The sequence below is a fragment of the Sparus aurata genome, chromosome 9 (assembly GCF_900880675.1).
Source record: "Sparus aurata chromosome 9, fSpaAur1.1, whole genome shotgun sequence".
Classification (NCBI taxonomy): Eukaryota; Metazoa; Chordata; class Actinopteri; order Spariformes; family Sparidae; genus Sparus; species Sparus aurata.
Genome location: NC_044195.1, coordinates 31,776,996 through 31,794,137, shown reverse-complemented (window position 1 = coordinate 31,794,137; position 17,142 = coordinate 31,776,996). Strand labels below are relative to the sequence as shown.

The following is a 17,142-nucleotide window of genomic DNA, read 5'->3' as shown; positions in this document are numbered from 1 at the left end:
TGAGTGTTTGATTTAGTGAGACTGACAGACGATACATCATCTTATAGGAAAGTGTTTCAATATGCATTACTGACAAACTCGCATGTCCTCAATCATTTTATCAGAAAAATGCGAGTTAGTTCAACCACAATATGTTTTAAAAGAGTCATTTCAATCTAACTACAAAAAGGCTGGAAAAAAGGTTTTCTGCCACTCCTGGATTTAAATGTTTTTTTTTTAACAAAAACCAAAAAGACTCATCATCATCAGACATCATCCTCCGCACTGCTCACGTCCAGACCAAACAGGGCTATGTGTCTGGTTTTCATTTACGTCTTTTCTCCCCCCCCCCGCTCTCCCTCCTCTTTTCTCGTTTTTCCCTTTCTTTAGAGAAGTGGGAGGAGGAAGAGAGAGGTGGCAGAACTCCAGGAGTTTGGAAGTTTGTCCCATCCCAGCCTTGAACTCAGCACCACAGCTCCTCTGGTTTGAGACCGGGCGGGTGTCTGTCTCTTTCTCTCTCAGCCGTTTCCCCCCTTCACTCAGGACCCCTCTTTCTGCTCATCTCTCACCAGTGACCTTTATCACTGCTTTGCACGGCAGCCTTCCTCTTGGGGGGTGCTGGAAAAAACTAAAACAGTGGAGTACAGCTACTTCAGCTAAGGGTAAGTTCGAAACCTTCTACTTCTTGCAAAAAGAGGTTTCTGCTTTCTTCTTACAGATGTGTACTTGCTCCATTTCTCAGTTTTTACTCCTTCAAGGATTCACCTTGTTTGCACCGTGTGTTAAAAATAATGCACTGACCTTAGAGTAACTTCTGCTCACAACATGATGAGTGTCATAATCACAAGGTTGCGCAGAGTTTTTGGCGTATAGCTCATAAATATCAGACAGCATGCGTTTAGCAGCATGGCTGCAACCTATACTTTAGTGGTGAGAGTGCTGCAAGGGCAAGAGGTGAGCCGCAGTTAGGGAGAGGAAGGAGACCTCAGCAATGTTATGTACGCTCCATGTGAGTGGAGAGGGGCGTGCATCTTTTAGCTCATTCTTTTGATTTTTTTTTTGGAAAGTTTATGGTTTTGGTTCAGTATAATTGCTCTCTTTAATCTCAGATAATGATCAATTAGTACACCCAGTGACATCATCAGTACCAAACAGCAGACAGACACAGTCAGACACTAGCTGGTGAACATGGTGGAGCATTTAGCAGCTACAGAGGCAGATGTGTCCTCAGGAGTTAGTGGAGGCCAAATGGTTGCCATAAACAAAGTCCAAATAAATGCTAGTGTTGCTGCGTGTCTGTAAAAGTAGTAAACAACATGTCAGCCATGTGTGTGATTTACAGCTTGTTTTAGAGTTCCGTTCAATCCAAATTACTAATGCGAGGGGAACCCAGAGTGTTGACGCATACACTGTTCATTTTTTATTCCCCGACCAATTCATCATTCTCATCTGCAAAGCGGTCTGCATAAACAGTGGACCCAGCTCAGTCTAAATACGGTGACTCAAACAAGAGAAACTCGCTGCAGCTCTGCACGAAGTACGACAGCCATGTGTTTATAATTAATTATCGCTGTGTATTGTGGCGTTGATTCAAGCCGAGCTGACCCACAGTTTCCTATAACTCGTGAAAGGGTCTCTTTCACTCCACAGCAAGAAGAAAAATCATTTGATTTAAAAAAGGACTGAAGTGCACATTTAGTCAAGATCAGAGCGTTCAGGTCAACAGAAGTCACTTCAGTGTGATCGGTTCTGCTTCGTTTCTTGGATTTTGTTCTTAATTGCTGCAGTTTGAAGCTCAATTAGCAATCAAAACCACTTGATAAAAAAAAAGGATCTATGTGCCCAAATACATTTTGTTGTATTCATATGATTGTTGAGGTTTTTCTCCAGGGAGCTGATGGAAGTAACCTAAAGTTTAGAGAAGCATTCTAACGAGTGGAGGGTTGCCAGTTGGATTCCTGGACCTGCAGGATCCATCTGAGCAAGACTCTCCTGGTTACTGGCTGTGTGCGCCATCTCAGGTCATTTTATTTCTTTTTGTTAATTCTTTCTCTGTACAAGTGAAAATTGTTCCTAATTGCAGAGTGGTAGGTGGGAAGTTGATGGTTTTTAGTTTTTTTTTAAAGTTTGCTACTGCCTAAAAAATGCTCATCCCAGTGTTTCGTAAGTGGAACATGGTGACGCCTCAGCAGCAGAAGCAACGAGGATATCTGATATTCTGGCGCACGCTGATAAAGGCTGACAGGAGGCGTATTTTTCTCTTGTGTGTCATGTCGAAGATTAAATGTTGCACTCTTGGCCAATGAGACGAGCTTATGTTATATTATGTGATATATTTAGCAGGAAAAATAGGGAAAAACAGGACATTGAAAACCTTAAAGGAGGCCTAGCTTGCACTGGAGTATACAATGTATACTGTGTTAACACACAGTGAGAACATTTTACTTTACTTACATTTTACATTTGCTCCTCCAATGTTGTAGAAAGTGAGGTTTCGTGAGACAAGTAATAAAATGGAGGGTTCAGACAGAGGGTGAATAGAGGTCCTGCAGCAATAGACAGTAAGACAAAGACTTAACACGACTTAAAGCAGGCGCTGCTGGTTCACCTACATGTCTGTTTCTGGTTTTACAGGTGACCCCTTTGCTGTTTCGGTGGTAGAAGATGAGGCGGCACCGGTTGTTACCGCTGTGCGCCCTCCTGGGCGTCCTGTTCGCAGGACTCCTCCCTAACCTTGATGCTCAGGAAGGTAAGTTGAACCAAATCACTCTCAGCTGCGGGCTGCAGGGTGTGCTCATTTTTGCAGATGATCGATCTGTTTGGAAAACACTTTTTGTCCGGTTTTCAGCAATGTTCAGTGAGGTGTATTTTCATGTTTTGCTCTCCTTAAATTATTTAATCTACATCTGAAGGAAAGTGAGCTTTTGTGTTCATGACATCGTAATAAAAAACACAACACACTCATATCAATAAAGTAACACAGATATTTACCTCTAATGTACACTGTTGCTAAACTGGATATTTTTCAATTATTGTTTTTTTGTTTCTCGATTTGTTTTTAAACTGTGTATCTCAGTATGGGACACGCGTCAGGAGTGTCCAGTCAGATACTCTTGACAAACAAAGCAGATTGATGCAGTCAAACCAGTAAACAAATCTGCACTCCCAAGTCATCAAATTAGGCAGCTTGAACAGTGGCCCATTTAACCACCCCAACCACACCTTGACTTGGAGTTTTTCTCAGTTAAAGACTGAGAAAAAGCTGCTGCACTAGGAAAATGCTTCAACAAGAGATGCTAGAGAGGTAGCTACAACATCAAACTTTGAAGCGTAGGGCCACAGACCAGGCAGCTCTATTTGATGTGTTGGGACTTGCAAATGAGTCATAAGTCATGAAATTAACAATTTATGTTTACTGGGGAGAAATAAAGAAGTCTCCAAAGATGCTCTGTAGTCTGGCGGTGCGGCACTTAAATTTGTTTCACCACCGTCATCTTTTGTCATCAGTGGCCGCCAATCAAAGTTCCTCGGAGTAGCTTTAAATACATGGCCTTCCTTTGTAAAATGAGTTAAAGGACTTCATGATGCGTATAAAAGACCAATATATACAAACCAACTGTCTCCAATGGAAACAGCTGTTCATAATGAGCCAAAGTCTCTTACACTATTTGTTAATGTTATTGACTTATTAAATTCATATTCCAAGCATAATTGATACCTCCTAGGGTACCATATATTGTGTACATATGCAGCAGTCGATTACATTCCAGTTCTGACTGCAAATCACACATATGAGAATCTGTATGTCGTCAAGACAAAACATTTAGAAGTATTGTATGTAAGTATCTAGTATGTAAATTAGTTAACAAATAACACAAATAATTCAATATAAATATAAAGTGTGAATTTAATCATAGCGTATCATTGGTTCTCTCTGTTAGCCTCTGTAGATTTATTATTAGAACCTCACTAAAAATCAGCTGTTAATGTTTTTTTCTTGTCTTTTCAGTCTTGACAGTTGGAAACCGAGACGTCATTTTCCTAATCGACATTACAATGGGTACACAGAGCATCGTAGCTGTGCGTGACTTCATCAAGCGGTTTGTCGACGTCATGCCAATCGGTCCAGACCAAGTTCAAGTGGGTGTGGCCCAGTTCAGCACTACCCCACGTCTAGTGATGGATCTCAACTCTTACGGAACCAGGGATGAGATAAATAATGCTTTGAGTGGCATCAGACCAAGACCCGGGCAGACAGTCAACATTGGAGCAGCCTTGGACTTTGTGCGGACGAACATGCTGCGACCTGAGAAAGGCAGTCGCCTTCAGAGGGGGGTACCCCAGCTCATACTGTTAATGACCAGTAAAAAATCCAGTGACAGTGTGGAAGAACCTGCAAGGGCCCTGCTGAGAACGGGGGCACTGACTTTAGCTGCAGGCGCCAAGACTGCAGATGTAGATGAACTGAGGCAGATTGCCTTTTCCGAAAATGTTGTGTTCGCTCTGAGGGACTTCCGTGCAATGCCTCGTAACCCAAAGGCAATTTTGGATTCACTTTCAACACTAGCTGGGGTTGTGGTGACCGAAGTACCTACCGAGCCAGGTAATAGTCGTCTTCTAACCAAATGGAATTAATTTCAAGAGTGATTCAGTTAAGAGATTGTCTGATCTCTCTATGAAAAGGAAAAATACAGATGAGTGACAAATTAAAGGAGATCTGTAATGAGTAAGCGGAAAAACGACAAATGCAGATTCTCCCGAACAAAGGTGTAGCATCTCCACCCAACTGAACACGTATGGAAAATTTCCAGGAACATGTTAGACAGCACTCTCCATCACTTTCATCGCACTACCAAAAGAGGAAAGGTCTTTTGGAGGACTGGTGCCCCATAAAAAGAAGGGCATCTCTTGCCCGAAACGTCCGTGTGGCAAGAATAAACAGTTTAATGGGAGTGCTGTCCTTTGTTTTTATTTTGCTCATTCTCTACACGAGGGATTCAGCACCCTGTAGTGAAGTTACATACGTGAGTCGAGTGCGTTGTTTTATTTACATTAAATACCAGAAAATACATTTAGCTTGAGTGACAACTCTTAAGGTTTGAAGGCTTCTTAGATGCCAGAACAATGCACAACAGAGTAGAATACCCAGAGAGCATAACTCTTTAGAGTCATTAAAACACTTTTATAAACAAATCCATCATCTGCATCCAAGCATTGTCTCACTGTCAATGGCTTAAGTAGAACAGAACACAAGCAAGCACAAAAACACTCGTCTCACATAAACAAGCAGCTCTGTTTTACTGGCTTGTTCTCAACCAACACTTTCCTAAAATACCTCATCTTTTTTTTTATTTGACACCCATTTGTAAAGACAGGACTCTCACTATCAGGGGCATGTTGGGGTGTGGCCACATGTTGTCCACATGTGGAGAGATAGATAATAGTTTCAGAGGGCATCATTTTAATGTTTTAATAATGAAAGTACATACGTGTGGTATATCACATATATCAAAATAATTGTTTGTTTTTGTACTTTTTTCTCAGTGGTGGAGATAACCACAGTGCAGACTCAAAGAGTGGTTAGAGACATTGTCTTCCTTGTGGATGGGTCAAACTACATTGTCAGCAGCTTTCCCTATGTGAGAGACTTCATCATCAACGTGGTCAACCAGCTCGATGTACGACCTGACAGGGTCCAGATTGGTCTCCTGCAGTTTGCTGAGCGCCCCAGAATTGAATTTTATCTGAACAGCTACAGCAACAGACAAGATGTTGTGAATAAAATCTCTCAGCTGAGGCTGACTGGAGGCTCAGTTTTGAAAACAGGAGCTGCCATGAATTATGCCCTTTCCAACATGTTCCAGTCATCAACTGGGTCACGCAGATGGCAGGGAGTCCAGCAGGTGTTGGTTCTGATCACAGGTGGCCCAGCCCAGGATGAGCTTAAATCTGTAGCAGATAAATTGGCTCTGGCTGGTGTTTTGACCTTCACAGTCAGTTCTGGGCAAGCAGATCAGGCCCTTCTGCAATCTGTTGCCTTTGTTCCAGATTTGGCTTACCATGACGCACAATTCTCTAATTTACCAGCTATGGCTGAACTCGTAATGCCAAAGTTAATCGCAGAGGTCAACGATACAGATGTGACAACAGCATCATTCCCTGATGAACCTGGTGATTTTAGTACTTCTCTGTTTCTGTTAATTAAATAAATGTGACAAATAGAACAGTTTGGTTCATAACAACACATCTTGTTTTTTTGTTCTTGTTGTTTTCCCTCAGTTGCTGGTGGTGAACGGGATGTTGCCTTCCTCATTGATGGCACTGACAATGTCCGAGCAGATTTTCCCTACATCCGGGATTTTATCATTAAAGTAATCGAACCACTCGACATTGGGATTGACAAGGTACGAGTTTCAGTGGTTCAACACAGCGAGAGGCCATCTCCAAGTTTCTACCTGAACACTTATCAAACCAAAGATGAGGTGATAAGAGCTGTTAATGGTTTGTCCGTGGCTGGTGGACGTAGTCTGAACACGGGAGCTGCTCTGAGATTCATGAAGGACACCATCTTCTCTGAAAGGCTGGGCAGCCGGACTGCGCAAAATGTCCCTCAGTTTCTGATCGTTCTGAGTGGAAGCAGGTCCAGGGATAACGTGAAGGAACCTGCTGGTTCACTGAAGACAGAGGGAGTCGTACCATTTGGCATTGGTGTCAAGGATGCAGACCCAAAGCAGATTGAGGCCATTTCACACAACCCTTCGTTTGCCTTCATTGTGAAGGAATTCAGTGAGCTCAGCACCATCCCAGGACAGCTCAACACCTATGTGAGCCTTCCAAAGGAACAGCTGGAAGTCGTCCTGCAGCAAGGTAGGAACAAACTCTTTTGGTTTTGGCGTGTGGATTTGCGTTCAGAAAATTGTGGAGAGCCTCTCTGTCAGTGACAGCCACGACAGAGTGTCTGTGGTTCAGTTTGCTGATAAAACCGTGGTCAACTTTGATCTAAATTCTCACAAAGCAAAGAATGACACTCTAAATGCCATAGATAACCTAAGACACAAGGGTGGGAGGCGCCTTAATGTCGGGGCAGCTCTCCAGTTTGTGAGGCACAGTGTCTTCACTCCCTCAACGGGCAGTAGGAGACTAGAAGGAGTGCCCCAGATTTTAATTCTTCTAACTTCCAAACCATCCACTGATAATGTGAGAGGCCCAGCTTTTGCATGTAAAGAACATGAAATTGTGTCAGTGGGGATTGGAGTGGGAAATGCCAACCTATCAGAGTTGGAAATGATTGCCTTCAAACCTGGTTTCACATACAAGGTCACTGATTTCTCAATGTTGCGCTCAATCCAATCACAACTTGGTGCTACACTGAACATGAACAAAGACACCGAGGAAACTCTGAATGGAATCTCTGATTTAGTAGGTAAGAATTCAAAGAGTGCAATATTTCATTATTTATTCTCAAAATATTTTGCTCTTACTTGTTTTACTCTGTAATGAACAATTATGAAATGTTTGGCACAGTTCTGCTGCATGACTTTCATGATTACTCTTGCTAGAGAATCTATTCTGTTGAAACATAAACTGTTCTATATATATATTAGGCTTTCAGTAATGTAGCCCTCTTTTACTCTTTCCAATTGTCCACTTCAGTGTTGAAGATGAGTCGACAAATTCCTTCATACTTCTTTTTGATAAAAAGATGGTTCTTTAGCAGTTCTGCTTGAAATAACTCTTTCAGGTGTTGGTTCTGATCACAGGTGGCCCAGCCCAGGATGAGCTTAAATCTGTAGCAGATAAATTGGCTCTGGCTGGTGTTTTGACCTTCACAGTCAGTTCTGGGCAAGCAGATCAGGCCCTTCTGCAATCTGTTGCCTTTGTTCCAGATTTGGCTTACCATGACGCACAATTCTCTAATTTACCAGCTATGGCTGAACTCGTAATGCCAAAGTTAATCGCAGAGGTCAACGATACAGATGTGACAACAGCATCATTCCCTGATGAACCTGTTGAGTTTAGTACTTCTCTGTTTCTGTTAATTAAATAAATGTGACAAATAGAACAGTTTGGTTCATAACAACACATTTTGTTTTTTTGTTCTTGTTTTCCCTCAGTTGCTGGTGGTGAAAGGGATGTTGCCTTCCTCATTGATGGCACTGACAATGTCCGAGCAGATTTTCCCTACATCCGGGATTTTATCATTAAAGTAATCGAACCACTCGACATTGGGATCGACAAGGTACGAGTTTCAGTGGTTCAACACAGCGAGAGGCCATCTCCAAGTTTCTACCTGAACACTTATCAAACCAAAGATGAGGTGATAAGAGCTGTTAATGGTTTGTCCGTGGCTGGTGGACGTAGTCTGAACACGGGAGCTGCTCTGAGATTCATGAAGGACACCATCTTCTCTGAAAGGCTGGGCAGCCGGACTGCGCAAAATGTCCCTCAGTTTCTGATCGTTCTGAGTGGAAGCAGTTCCAGGGATAACGTGAAGGAACCTGCTGGTTCACTGAAGACAGAGGGAGTCGTACCATTTGGCATTGGTGTCAAGGATGCAGACCCAAAGCAGATTGAGGCCATTTCACACAACCCTTCGTTTGCCTTCATTGTGAAGGAATTCAGTGAGCTCAGCACCATCCCAGGACAGCTCAACACCTATGTGAGCCTTCCAAAGGAACAGCTGGAAGTCGTCCTGCAGCAAGGTAGGAACAAACTCTTTTGTATTTGGCGTGTGGATTTGCGTTCAGAAAATTGTGGAGAGCCTCTCTGTCAGTGACAGCCAAGACAGAGTGTCTGTGGTTCAGTTTGCTGATAAAACCGAGGTCAACTTTGATCTAAATTCTCACAAAGCAAAGAATGACACTCTAAATGCCATAGATAACCTAAGACACAAGGGCGGGAGGTGCCTTAATGTCGGGGCAGCTCTCCAGTTTGTGAGGCACAGTGTCTTCACTCCCTCAACGGGCAGTAGGAGACTAGAAGGAGTGCCCCAGATTTTAATTCTTCTAACTTCCAAACCATCCACTGATAATGTGAGAGGCCCAGCTTTTGCACTTAAAGAACATGAAATTGTGTCAGTGGGGATTGGAGTGGGAAATGCCAACCTATCAGAGTTGGAAATGATTGCCTTCAAACCTGGTTTCACATACAAGGTCACTGATTTCTCAATGTTGCGCTCAATCCAATCACAACTTGGTGCTACACTGAACATGATCAAAGACACCGAGGAAACTCTGAATGGAATCTCTGATTTAGTAGGTAAGAATTCAAAGAGTGCAATATTTCATTATTTATTCTCAAAATATTTTGCTCTTACTTGTTTTACTCTGTAATGAACAATTATGAAATGTTTGGCACAGTTCTGCTGCATGACTTTCATGATTACTCTTGCTAGAGAATCTATTCTGTTGAAACATAAACTGTTCTATATATATATATTAGGCTTTCAGTAATGTAGCCCTCTTTTACTCTTTCCAATTGTCCACTTCAGTGTTGAAGATGAGTCGACAAATTCCTTCATACTTCTTTTTGATAAAAAGATGGTTCTTTAGCAGTTCTGCTTGAAATAACTCTTTCAGAGCCATGGCTCCTTTTTCACGCTCAGTTCATTCTCTGAACTTGCTCATGCAATACATATGCATGGACATAGAAAAGACTTGAACGCGCAGTTCGTGAATTCTATATCTATCCATGTATCACCTTGTTGACACAGGAAGCAACAAGAGGGACATAGTGTTTCTCCTTGATGGGTCGGATGAGTCCAGAAATGGACTTCCAGCTATCCGAGAGTTCATCAGAAGAACGGCCGAAGAGCTGGACATTGAAGAAGATAAAGTTCGAGTGGCTGTCGTACAGTACAGTGATGACCCCAAAGTTTACTTCGACCTTAAAACTCACCGATGCAAAAAGGCTATTATCTATGCTGTAAGAAGTCTTCGCCATAAAGGTGGAAGACCTCGCAACACCGGAGCTGCTCTACAATTTGTTCAAGACCATGTTTTCACCGCTTCCTCTGGGAGTAGACGTCTGGAGGGAGTCCCTCAGATTCTGTTTTTACTGACTGGTGGCAAATCCAGTGATGATGTTTCAGGAGCTGCCTTAAGCCTGAAACAAATCGGTGTTCTGTCTTTTGCCATTGGAATGAAAAAAAAAATGCGAAGGCCAGGGTACACCCTGGATGAGTCGCCAGCTCATTGCAGGACCCTTACTGATGAAGGAGAGGCTGCCCCACAGGGTGCCAACTGCAATTATGGGGTTCAGTATCCTGCTCAAGGATACTCTGACATGTAGCTCAGTCCCGGGGAGCTGGGATTCGAACCAGTGACCTTCCAATCAGTGGTTCATCAGCTCTACCCACTGAGCTACAGCCGCCCCATGCTAACAGGGTGTCCCACAGATTTTGGTTCTCTTTACTGGCGGACGATCCAGTGATGATATCAGAAATTCTATTGAAGGCTTGAAACAAATGGGTGTGATGGTATTTGTGGTGGGAGCAAAGAATACCCTTGAGTTTCAGTCTATGCCACAGGAAGCCAGTCATGCCTTCTTTGCAGCAGATTCCAGTGATCTGCCAGACATTGAAGAACAAATACTTTCTGCCATTGTCACCCTTTTTCTGTGTCGTCAGGAAAAAAGAAGTCTAAATCTAGCCGTTTTTAGACAGAGCACCAAGCCGCCAATTTGCCCGTCCTTTTGGCGGCTCGGTCCGCGGTTTTAGACAGAGGGCGGCAAATTGGGGGTCTGTTTTGGTCCGCCGATTTTCCGCCTCAGAGGGTACACTTATTTCCGCCTCGCCCGCTATCTAAAAACAAGGCGGCAAAGTGCCGGCCTCTACGTGAGGTGGGCGGAGGTGACAATGACGTGCACTGTTGTGCGACCCACAGCCGGGGAGTTTTAAAACCAGGAAACAGCTGATCACAGCAGTCAGTCCATCATTTCATCCAGGGACATTAAGATGAACAACTGGACAGCGGCTGAGATCCAGGACATGCTAGCATCTCCTCGGTCTCTGTAGCTGACTAGTTGTGTTAGCTTGTTGTTGTGTTGGCAAGCTAAGGACGGTCGTTACTTTCGAATTAAAAGCCCCCGCTAAGAATCCAGTTCTAAACTCCAATGGGGTGCAATGTAAAGCTCTGCTTAGAGTGAAAAGAAACCTCCAACCATAATAAGAGACTGACAATTACTTTAGTAGAAAAGTAGAACGTGTATTGTCAAAATTTTAACCATTCTCACTAAAAGACTTGACCCAAAAAAAATTGTTTCACAACATGGACATGAACAGAAACAAATGGAACAAAGAGGAAAAAAAATCAGTTGAATGACATCTGTTACCAATGAGTTATCAGTTTCAATCATGTTCATTTAGGTTGTTCTCTTTTTTTTCCTGCAGTTCTTCACACTGTCCATGTCAGTTTATCGCACTCAGTTTTTTGTATGTGTGTGTGTGTCAGGCCTGACCCAAATAAAAATATATATAATAAAAAGTCTGAGATTTTAGATTTAATAAAAAGATACGCAAATCTTCCAAAGGAAATGGGAAATCTGTTTTTCTTGTCCTACCACCCTCCTGGAAAACAGGTGGCCATCAGACCAAGAACGTCCTTTGCAGACTCTTAAGGCAGAATCCAGTCCATGGATAGCACTGCTCATTCTTTAAAACGATTCTATCAACGCAAAAAACCAGCCTGCACAAAACATGCAGAACAATTGCTCAATGTGCAAAATAAAATGTATAATCCACCAAAAATTAATTACCTGCATTTAGATTTCAAAATAATAAAGAATATCTTGAAAGGGATAGTTCAACATTTTTGAAAATGGGCCCATTGCCATAGCAGTAGGTTTGTTACCTTTAACGTTCCGTTATTATCTCATAGCGTGGTGAATGTGCAGGTCACAACTTGTCCACCACATCGTTTTGGAGTTTTTTGGTTGTGTAGTTGCTGAGTTTGATGAGGGAAACCAAGAAATTCCATTAGCCTCCGTAGCGTAGCTGCGCTGCTCGGCTCCGCCGATCCAAAAGCAGCTTGGACCGACAATTAAAGATAACAAACCTACTGCTATGACTAGAGGGATCATGGCAATGGGCCAGTTTTCAAAAATGTTGAACTATCCCTTTAAGTCAGAAATGCTGTTTTGCTTCAAGTTGTCATAGTTACTGGCCAATAACAATACTTTTTTTTTTTTTTTTTATCCAAAAGCAAAATAATAACACAATAAATGACCAGTGGAACAAATAAAAGTGCATATCAAACTTATACCGGGTTCACAACATCACTCCACACAGCGTGTGTTAGCTCACGTGCAGTGCGTCTGCTAAAAAACACCTGTAGGTGTGCTAGCTGAGCTTTTCACTGCAAACACAGCTAACAACTCCTTTGCAGCTTAAAACAATCATTTCCCCACAAAAAATGGCATATCCCGTCTGGTTTTATAGTTTAAGTGTACACTGATCCACACTATGTGTTCATACATTCGAGAAACAGGCTGCTAAATGCATACATTTAACACTCACCAGGATATTCTTCAACAATATTCCACTCTTCTTGGCTTAAACCATCACAGGACTCGCCCATATCACTTTACAACTCAAAAAAAGGACATTTTCAGTGATAAAACTGTGTGTTTCTTCTCCCAGTCGTTTCTCATTCAAACTCTCAGAGAAAGTGAAGAAAGTTCTCTCCCTCTCTAACTGAAGCTGCCGTGTGCAGTCCTGCGGTGTATTCATAGTAAATTGGAAAAAACAATACTTAGCGAAAAACTGCCTTTTGCGGGACTGTGATGCATTCATTGTACATAGGAAAAAACAATATCTGGCAGAAAGACTCACATTAACTGGAAAAAGGAAAATAAAATAAAAGTTTTAACAATAAAATAACACTGGGTTACACCATCAAAACAAGTGAAACCCTTGTTGTCACACAAGCATCGTATGGTAAGACTGTAATGACTTCATGTTGTATGTCAATATACACAACTTAATGTATTGTCATAATCTCCTTGCTGTAGCCAGACAGTCTGTACAAATATGAGTTGCAAGTGAAAATGGAAGCTCCATTGTAAAGGAAATATTTTTGCTAAATTCAAGCGAAAAAGAAAATATTTTTATTTATGGTTGATTTTGATTTAATGATGACTAAATGTTAGCTTCCATTTTTTTAACCATTTTTTCTGTTCGCCATTGATGAACCTTTTTTTTTTTTTTACTAACAATGAGAACCAAGCCAAGCAAATGATGCTTTGCATTTTGATATTTATCATTAGAGTAGACTTTCCACCATGTTGTTTTGGCAGTTATATCCAGTCCAGCTCCTGTGCGCTGTGTTGACAACAAATGGCCCACTAAAACAGCAGAACATGTGCACAAAAAGCTACCATTATTTGTGGCGATAAAACCCTTTTCATCACATTACTCAGCGGAGACTCAGATTCAGATGTCAAACAAGACATTGTTGTCTCCTCAAACATTGTGCTTTATCTTCTCAGAGATTCGTCTGTGGAAACTGGTGGATGAGCGTGAGAAAATGATGGAGCAGGTGAGTCGGTGACGCTGCTGTTGGTAGTATTTACTTCAAACTAGTGCAGTGCCCGTAGGAAGTATGTATTCCTATAGAAAAGTGGGAGGTTAAGTAGCTTTTTCATGGATGGCCAAATGAGGCTGTGTTTGAAGGTGGGACGTCAGGGATATTTAGGTTTGTTGAGAAATCCGATATTCCAGGGTAAAAAATTTTGCCATTATATTTCACTTTAAAAACTATTTACTTGGTGTCATTATTTTCAGCTCAACCTCACATGTGTGACTGTATTGTTGTTGTGTTTTTTTTTGACATACTGTATTAACACAATGGACCTAAAATCACAAAAAAACATAAAATCCGAGTAGAAAAAGTTAGATTTTTTTTACTGTGAAAACCACAAATATGTTTAACAAACCATTTTTTGTTACTTATATTGCAAATATAAATTGTTGTTTGCTAAATATGTGCATACATTTTAAAAATTTACAAAGTTATATGTAACTATTTACATTTAAATGCAGGCAATGCTCAGGTCTGCCTGAGCTCCTTCCAGCTGAATGAAGAGCTGCACTGCCTGCTCCACATTCAGCTTCTCCTCATTGTTTTGACTCATTAAACAAAAAAACGACATAACACTACATAACACACTAACTATACACTCCAAACACGCTAAATGTCACAAATCTCTCAACTCTCAATATCGCTGTCTATACACCGACCGTCGTTGCCTGTCAATCATCCGCCTCTGTCCCTCCCACAACTTCCTGTTCCTCAACAACCAAACTTGCTGCTCGGACACTTTCGTGACAAAAGTCAGTTTTTACCGTTTCTTCTGCACCAGACACAAAGCAAACGTGACGGCAATGTTTGCGAAAAAGCGTAGTGGACATTATTTACACTAAGTCCGATTTTGGACGTGCCGATGCGTCCAGTCCGTCGACTTCGGAGGTGGGCCGTGTGGGTGGGCTAGCGGCTAGCAGCTAGCTACACACGAACATCCACAGATTCCGATTCCACTTTGTTGTCCGCGCGTCTCCGGATCTCCTCAGACCCAAACAGACTCGGTCCGGACTCGTTTAGTCTCATTAATCCACAGCAGTCAGTTTAGATGCCCAGAACAGAACGGGACCAAACGCCAGCAAAATCCCGGTCCAGCTCGCACCGCTGCAGGTATAAATCTGCTTGTTTCTTAAAGTGTGTCGTGGGCTTGAGCTCTGCAGTGATTGGCTCTGGTGCGCACGTGACTGTGGTGGCTCCGGTGGACAATGCTCGCGGAATTGGTAAAGCATTTATGAAATAATTTATTAATGGTATCATTGTAGTCCAAACAAAACCGACGTCGCACACCCTTAGACCACGCAGCAGCCATGTTGAAACTCTCAGGTCAGTCTGATCCTGATCCGCAGAGATATTTGAGGAACGCACACACACAGACAGACAGACGGACAGACAGACAGACAGAGATTCCTTGCTTCTATAGAGAGTTTACACTGTAGTCTCACAGTGAATGTTTTTTTCTTTAAACGCCTAAGAAGTTTTAAAGTCTTCTGTCAACCCTATAGTGTAACATGCTTAAAACAAATCCTCAATGGAGACCTTGTAAATGTCAGTTTATTATATGGAGAGTTTTTACATTTATCTTGTGGTGTGTTTTGGCTCCATCTACAGGTGAAGAAACTAAAGGCTCAGCTGGAACAGAAGACTCAGAAGAACGGCACGGAGAGCAACTCAAGCCCAGATGGTGAAATCCTTGAAAACGGCACCGATCCAAACATCATAGAACTGCAGAGTGCGTTTCCATATGAATGAAAACAGACAAAAAGCTGCATTTCTCTACTTTTTTCAACTAATATTTGCCTTTTCTGAATATTTTCCAGGAGACTCTAACAGACAAATAAGTGACTTGAAGTTCAAACTTGTGAAGGCGGAACAAGAAGTCACTGCTTTGGAACAAAACGTAAAGCTGACAAGAGTAATTATTTCATAAGGAACCTAAAAATATGAAAACATCCTCACTTAAGAGCGCTATTTCTTTTTTTTTGGTTCTTAGGTGACCAGACTTGAAGGTCAGGTGGTGCGATACAAGTCTGCAGCAGAGAACGCAGAGAAGGTGGAGGACGAGCTGAAGGCGGAGATACTGAAAATGGAGAGAGAGGTAGAGTTTCTCACACAGAAAAAATAACAATTTTAACGTTCTAACAGGTTTTAATCGCCACACATTCTGTCTTCTTTCGATTCGATAGTTGCGATCAGCGCTGGACAAAGTCGACGAACTCGAGTCGAACAACAGCCACCTTTCCAAGAGACTAGAGTAGATGAAGTCAAGTCGTGGCATGGCACAGACTCCATAGAAACTCAACAAATCTATCCACCTTCTTTTATCCAGAACTGGCTGATCACTTGGAAAAGAGTCTTCCTGCATTCATGGGTTTCTCTTCCATCTGCCTGATAGCAACCGTAAGAAATAGAACAAAAAAAGAAGAAGCTTAGTTATGATATCCACTGAAGCAACGTGCCATTTCTGTTTATTTTCTGTATGATGAGAAATCTTCGTAGCGTCGTGCACACACCCAGACAGTTCATGAAGTGAGGGGATGTTTGTGCACCTCGTGACTTTGGTTGAACCTCTGCACTGCTGAAGGAGGGAATGGGCCACATGGAGGGACTGAAGTAAATGTTGCACTGCTGCCTCTCATCCAGACTCGAGATATTCACCCGCCTTGCTCACATAGAGGACAGAGAAACTAAAGAAACAGTCCCAGTGTCCACAGCCCAAGACTGTTAACCCTCACCGCTGAGAAGACATGAGTGCTTTGTGTGTGTGTCTTGAATGAAAGAGCTAAATGAAGTGTATTTTCTGACCCATTTCCTCATTTGCATCCAAAGCCAAACTATTTTTAGAAATGTAAATGTTTGGGTGTGTTTGTCTCTTGTGGTAAACCTGAAGTTTTTACAGAGCACCCCCAACGAAACATCATCATCATCATCATCATCATCATCGTAGTCAACAAGAAGTCTCCAGCTTGCAGTCGTAGTTCCTTCAGCCTGTAACCGTCCTTCGACTGAGATCCCGTCACGTCTCTGAGCTTCTTTTCCTGCTTCACTGGTCGGCTCTGGTGCGCACACACACTTTTATTTGCTGAGACTTAACTGAAGAAATGTGACGACGGGGACTCTGAGCAGTGTTAGCAGGAGATACTGAACACACTGGGGAGATGCTGCTGCTGCTTCACTGTTTACAACGCTTTAACATGTTTGTAAGGAAACATAAAGAACTGTCATCTTTGTGCAATAAAAGTTCAAACCATATTGGTATCTGCACATGTGCAGTGTCGTCCTGGACTCATCAGTTGGTGGCCAAGAAAGGTTTTAATTGTTTCTCCACAGAACATGCTTTATTTATTTATTCTCTAAATGTTTGTCTGTTTCAGTCATCAGCAGTGGTGTGCACAAGGGGGGGGGGCAGGGGCGGTCGCCCCCCCTCGTGGCCCAATTGTTGAAAAATGCGCGCTAAAGTGCCCTCTTGGCAGCCAAAATGTGCGCTAAAGTGCCCTCTTGGTTGGCAAAACACACTAAACTGCCCCCATGGCTGGTTGAAACATGACAAACTGCCCTGTTGGGTCGCAAAAACGCGTGCTAAAGTGCC

The 17,142-nt window shown here is 42.4% G+C and overlaps 1 protein-coding gene across 5 annotated transcripts; it reads left to right on the top strand.

Annotated features, from left to right (window-relative positions):
- The first annotated feature begins 453 nt into the window (after positions 1-453).
- LOC115587829 (collagen alpha-3(VI) chain-like) lies at positions 454-16,805 on the top strand. Of its 5 annotated transcripts, none has more exons than XM_030427881.1 (12): positions 454-641; positions 2,614-2,728; positions 3,989-4,582; positions 5,524-6,150; positions 6,259-6,846; positions 7,905-7,988; positions 8,094-8,681; positions 13,465-13,514; positions 15,165-15,237; positions 15,374-15,453; positions 15,547-15,651; positions 15,740-16,805. In XM_030427881.1, exons 2-12 carry the CDS (start codon positions 2,644-2,646, stop codon positions 15,809-15,811), a joined length of 2,946 nt encoding a protein of 981 aa, XP_030283741.1. In that variant the 5' UTR covers positions 454-641; positions 2,614-2,643; the 3' UTR covers positions 15,812-16,805. The 5 variants fall into 5 exon arrangements, with proteins under 5 accessions (XP_030283741.1, XP_030283740.1, XP_030283742.1 ...); XM_030427880.1 differs by having other exon boundaries at positions 458-641; positions 15,165-15,285; XM_030427882.1 differs by lacking the exon at positions 7,905-7,988 and having other exon boundaries at positions 459-641; positions 15,165-15,285.
- Positions 16,806-17,142: the final 337 nt, after the last annotated feature.

Excerpts from the sequence above, each read along its gene's own strand:
- LOC115587829 (XM_030427880.1), top strand. The coding sequence starts at position 2,644 with ATGAGGCGGCACCGGTTGTTACCGCTGTGCGCCCTCCTGGGCGTCCTG. Across the intron at positions 6,151-6,258 it reads ATCATTCCCTGATGAACCTG|TTGCTGGTGGTGAACGGGAT; the intron begins GTGATTTTAGTA and ends GTTTTCCCTCAG. Across the intron at positions 8,682-13,464 it reads GGAAGTCGTCCTGCAGCAAG|AGATTCGTCTGTGGAAACTG; the intron begins GTAGGAACAAAC and ends TTATCTTCTCAG.